General features: G+C 58.0%; 1 protein-coding gene across 1 annotated transcript in view; it reads right to left on the bottom strand.

Annotated features, from left to right (window-relative positions):
• The window catches only part of SHE (Src homology 2 domain containing E), a gene marked incomplete at its 5' end in the record, with an annotated part of 18,843 nt that overhangs the window by 11,313 nt on the left and 1,987 nt on the right, over nucleotides 1-5,543 (bottom strand). The window contains one exon of the mRNA XM_029933472.1: nucleotides 3,506-3,575. Within this exon, the coding sequence (XP_029789332.1) occupies nucleotides 3,506-3,575 (70 nt within the window). The remainder of the gene's footprint in view (nucleotides 1-3,505; nucleotides 3,576-5,543) is intronic.

Raw genomic sequence — 5,543 nt, 5'->3', positions numbered from 1 at the left:
GCGCTCCGCCCTGGGGCGGCCAGAAACCGCGGGCCAACACCGGCCGATCTTGGAAACTTTGTACGAAATCGCTTTATTGAGACACAGTTTACGCACCAGGCAGCTCACCAAAGCGTCCGGTTCGAAGGTACTTACTGTATCTTCGGCGCCGCCGTCACGATCTGGTTCCGGAGCGTTTCTCCGGTTCCGAAAGGAAACGTCGGCCGTTAGCAGTCCCTCCCCGCAGCCCCGGACGTACTTTCTGTGTCTACAGGGGCCTCTGTTCTGGATGCTTCTGGAAATGGAACAACGCAGTACTCCGTCCTTCGTCCCCGGCTTTTCCCCTCCGCGTCCTCACGGTTTTGATTCTCGTCCCAATACTTCGTCCTTTTATGTCGCCAGATACTATTCCGTCGTGTGTGTATACGCGGTTTGACTTAGCGTTCATGCGTTCATCATCGTTTGCACTCGGGGAGCCGTGAACAAGTCTTTGTGTGGACGTGGGTTTTAGTTTATCTTGAGTAGACAGCCAACCAGGCGGGGAACTGCTGGCGCATCCTTGACGTTGAGGAACTCCCAAATTGTTAAAGGGGGGCCCTGTTTACACTCCTACTAGTGACCTGGGGGTTCCGTTTCTTCACATCCTCCGAGCTTACTGTTGTGCGTCTCTTTAGTTCCAGCCCTCCAGGCGCTTGGGGCTGGTAGGTTATGGCCTTGACTCCCATTTCCCTGGTAGGCGGGCGGGAATGGGGTCTTCATGGATCTCTTTGCCGTTTTTGTGTCTTTGGAGAAATGTCTATCAGATTGCCCACTTTTTAATTGATTTATCAGATCTTTTGTTAACGAGTTGCATGAGTTCTTTATATATCTTTTGTCTTAAAAAAAAAAAGAGTCCTTTTTTAGTGGGTCTTTTTGAGAGAGAGAGAGAGAGAGAGAGAGAGAGAGAGCGAGAGCAAGAACATGAGCAGGGGAGGGGCAGAGAGAGAGGGAGACAGAATCCGAGGCAGGTTCCAGGCTCTGAGCTAGCTGTCAGCACTGAGCTCGATGTGGGGCTCGAACCCACGAACCGTGAGATCATGCCCTGAGCCGAAGTCAGAGGCTCAACCGACCGAGCCCCCCAGGCGCCCTTGTGTCTTCTAATTCTCTTAACTCCTTGTAGTTCGGTTCCAATTTAGTTGCAGTTGACCCACAGCTGGGGACAATCCGGAGGCGTTACCATTTTCTTCCAAAATTTAATGTTTTGGTTAATGTTTCTCCTAAAATTAAAAAAAATCCCTTTAAAGTGACTTTGACAGTCTTCTTATCTGTCAGGAAAGAACGAGTCTTTGGAGCCATAGACCTGAGTGCCCTCTGCATCTTTTGCAATCTGCCTTTTCCATCCGTCCAATGGGGAAGCCGAGCCGCACCAGGTCCTGGAAGGCGTCAAGGAAACAGAGCAGCGGCAAGGGCGTTGCCCAGGCTCATCCACCCTGGGGACCTGCGGCTCCGGTGTTTTGATTCCCATCTGGCAGAGTCACTGCGCCCAGGGTCCCTGCGCGGGGCGCCGCTCTGTGGCTCGGTGCGGGCTGGCCGCTGCGCACGGAGGGTGTGATTCGCTCTGGTACCGGCATTAGTTTCCTGTTTGCTGTCGTAACAAATTACCTCTTTTTTGGGGCTTAGCCCAAGCGACAGCTCTGCAGCCCTGAGTCCTCGCGAGGGGCGGGCTATGTTGTCCTTACTCTGCTTTGCCTTAATCTGCGGTCACGTCTCTTCACAGCCTCTCTTCTGGTCCCCCCTGCACTCTCGAGGGACCCCCGACTGCATTAGCGACCCCCCCCATGTTCTGTTCTAAGATCAGCCGATGAGCAGTCCAGGGTCTGTCTGCTCCGAGACCCGGCAGGTTCGGAGGTGTGGTAGTGGGGTTCATAAGAAGAAACACATATTTGGATTTTGTCCTGTTCCTGGCACGGAGCTTGGAAAACCCTTGGAATTTCCAGGGAAAAGAGCCACAAAGGTGTCTTTTCTTATGCTAATGAGGTGGCGAGGAAGGCGCTGGGTGACTTCAGGATGGGGGCCGGCGGCCCTGTGATTGGAGGCTGGAACCGAACCCCCCCAACCTCAGGGGGCTTCAGTCCCTCACCGGCGGCCAGTGAGCTGAGCGGCCAAGCCCGTGTAAGGAGGCCTCCACCACGCCCCCAGGACGGGGCTCGGGGGGGCCTCCGGGTTGGTGAACACGCAGAGGTTTGGGGAGAGTGGTGCTCCTGGAAGGCCCGGAAGCGCGGTGTCCCTTCCCACACGCATTTCTTTTTTTTATCCTTAAAGAGTTTTTTAAAGTTTAATTTATTTTTGAGAAAGAGGCAGAATGAGCAGGGGAGAGGCGGAGAGAGAGACACACAGAATCTGAAGGAGGTTCCAGGCTCCGAGCTGTCAGCACAGAGCCCGATGTGGGGCTCGAACTCATGAACCGTGAGACCATGACCTGAGCTGAGGTCGTTTGCTTACCGACTGAGCCCCCAGGCGCCCCTCCTTGGGTGAGTACTGATGGCGGGACCAGGCTGTCACCATCTGAACTTGCTGGTTCATTTAGCGTCACTAAAAGTGACTGAGAGCCAGATGTGTGAGCCCCTTCGGTGTTGTTGGGTCACACGGTCTGTGGAGTATTCTAGCCAGAAGTAGCGTCTAAAACTCAGTCATGAACATCCAGGCTGGGGGAAGGAGGGGGCACAGGAGGTGGGGCGCATGCTGCCCCCGGCCGCACGCGCTGCCTGAGGCCGACCCCGGCCAGCACGGGCACGGGGCGGCGGGGTCTGGGGCAGACCTGCAGAGACTTAGGAGAAGTGACGAGCAGATACACTGAGGAGACATTTGGACAAAACCGCGAGAAGATTTTGAAGCACATTTTTTTAGTTTGATAACAGCATCTATTTACATAAGAAAATGCCCTTTTCCGGGCGCGCCCACGGTATCAGGGGACAGACAGGGACGACGTGGCGCTCCGCGAGAGGCGGGGTTCCCGAAATGGGCGATGGTTTGTGAGGCTCCACTGTGCTCTCGCTCCGCGTCTTTGGAATATTTCGTCACGGAGAATTCAGTGTCTCCAGACTCTGGACGCTGTCGTCTCACCCGCTGCCTCAAGCTGTCCCAAGTCCCCACCGCCCCCTGGGTCACCACAGCCTCCCCGTGTTTCTCTTCTGCGCTGGCCCTGCAGCCGCAGCGACCCCACACGTCACCCCTCTGCTCCGCTGCCTTCCTCTTGTTTAGGAAGAGCCAGCGTCCCCGTGCCCCCAGCCAGGCGGGTCCCCTGCAGCCCTGGGCCTGCACCTCCTTCCCATTCCTTGCTCCACGTCAGCCCCCCTGGCCTCCTTGCCGGACATGACCCTGCCCCAGGGCCGTTGCACTTGCTGCCCCCCCGCCCCTCGCTTTAGCCGGCTCTACGTCCTCTGTCTCTCACAGGGCCTGCCTGGCCACGTCGCCTGCCCTCTGCCCGCTGGGTGTGTTTCCTTACTGTTTGTCACCTACAAGCTCACCGTGCACATCACTCACTCACCTCCTGATCGCGCTTCCGGAGGAAGAAAAGCGCCAGGACAGAGGGGTTTTGTGCGCTCTGTTCACGGCACCTGAAACGTCCGAGGGGGTGGAGGGGGTTACGGATCTGAGTGTGGGGGCGGCGAGCACCGGCCTTCTCTGCCTGCTGTCCCGGGGGAGGCGCCCGAGAGAGCAGGGGACTGAGCATCAAAGGCCTGGAGAAGGGGCGGGAGGCAGGGTCTGGAGCAGGGCCGGGTCTTCCCGGTGGGGGTGCACGCGGGTGCGTGGAGGGTGCACGCGGGTGGGGGGGAATGGTGTGACCATTCTCTGTTCCCAGTGAAGTAGGAATCTGGGCGGCCAGCTGGGCGGGGGTCTGTGGGGTCGCGGCCCCGCGGGCGCAGGGCATGGCCCCTGGCGAGGACGGGGTGCAGGCGGTGGGGACGCAGGTGGTCTCTCGTGTGTGTGTCTGTGGCTTTTACCCCGACACACTCCTCACCACACCCAGCTGGTGCGGGACAGGATCGCCGGTGCCACCGGACAGCCCTTCTGTGTCCTGTGGTTCACACTAGTGTTTCCCCAGTGTTCGCTCCGTAAGCAGAGCTGCAGGGAACTGGCCCGAGTGGGTCCGCGTGTCCGCGTCTCCAGGACGCGAGCCAGGTGTAGGGTCGGGGCGTCCGGTGCTCACGTGGTGAGCCGGAGGGGAGTGGCCCGGCCCCCGCCCCCGCGACATAACCTTCCACCCGTGCGGGGTGTGGCGTCCGCGGTCCGGGGCGCTGGCGCCAGAGTTAGCAGGCCGGGCGGCCCGGAGGTGGTGCTGGTGCCGATCGCTCGAAAGGAGCACCTCACGTAGCGAGACAGGCAGTGAAGCAAGAGGCGCGGGTCTTAAGGTTCCTTTTGTATTTCCTGTGTTTCTGTAATAAACGTTTACTGCTTTTATAACACAACTATCTTATTTTTAAGTAACTTTTTATGTTTATTTATTTATGCATGAGAACACGAGTGTGGAGGGGCCGGGAGAGAGGGAGACAGAATCCCAAGCTGGCTCCACAGTCAGCGAGAGCCCACAAACCGTGAGATGGTGACCTGAGATCCAGTCGGGCCGCCTGAGCCCCCAGGCGCCCCCCGCGGAGCTTGCGAGGAGCACTGCCGGTCCGAGACCAGTCCTGGCCGCCTCGTTCTGCCCCTGGGCCGCCGGGCTCTGCGTCCAGGACGGTTTACAAGGGAAGAGACGGGAACCCTCACCCCGAGTGAGAGCCAGGCCCCACAGCACGGCCGCCCGACGCTTTCGGGAACGGGCCGGACCGCGACTGTGCTCTTTGCGGGCCGTGGGTCTGGCAGGTCCTCCCATCTGAGCATGTGACCGCACGCGGCCCGGTCACAGAACGCGGGCGCGCTGGATCCGGCTCGAGGCTGTGGTGTCCCGATGCTTGCTGTGGAAGGCCCAGAAGTGTTCCTTTCCTATTTCACTTAATAACGGTGAAGTCTGAAGAGAACGCGGCCGTTCTGCATGATACGATGAAAAGTGTGTGGGATTTGAAGTTAGAAGCCGTAGCGGGCGCCGGGGGGCGGGGCTCAGGCGGATAAGCGTCCGCCTCGGCCCGGGTCACGGTCTCACGGTTCGTGGGTTCGAGCCCCACATCAGGCTCTGTGCTGACCGCTCGGAGCCTGGAGCTGCTTCCGATTGTGTCTCCCTCTCTCCCTGCCCCTCGCTGCTCGCGCTGTCTCTCTGTCTCTCAAAAATAAATAAAAAACATTAATAAAAATTGAAGTTAGAAGCCCTGGGTTCAAATTCTGCTCTAAACTTGCTGTGTGGTCTGAGGGAAGTCACGTGGCCTCTCCGGTCCTGCTAGGAAAGAGAGGACAGTGACAACCACCACATGGGACCGAGGCATATGAACGTGTCTCATAAGACGGAGATGCTGGGGACCCGCTGCTCGTTCCACCCATGCAAGGGCTGCGCGCCTGTAAATTCGTGTGTAATAAATGTTAAATATTTAAAAGTGAGGCAAATTAGAATATTTGAGCCTAAGCATAACATAAGCATGAAGACTGAGAAAAAT

The sequence above is a fragment of the Suricata suricatta genome, chromosome 3, assembly GCF_006229205.1.
Source record: "Suricata suricatta isolate VVHF042 chromosome 3, meerkat_22Aug2017_6uvM2_HiC, whole genome shotgun sequence".
NCBI lineage: Eukaryota > Metazoa > Chordata > Mammalia > Carnivora > Herpestidae > Suricata > Suricata suricatta.
This window is presented reverse-complemented; position numbering and strand designations above follow the sequence as displayed.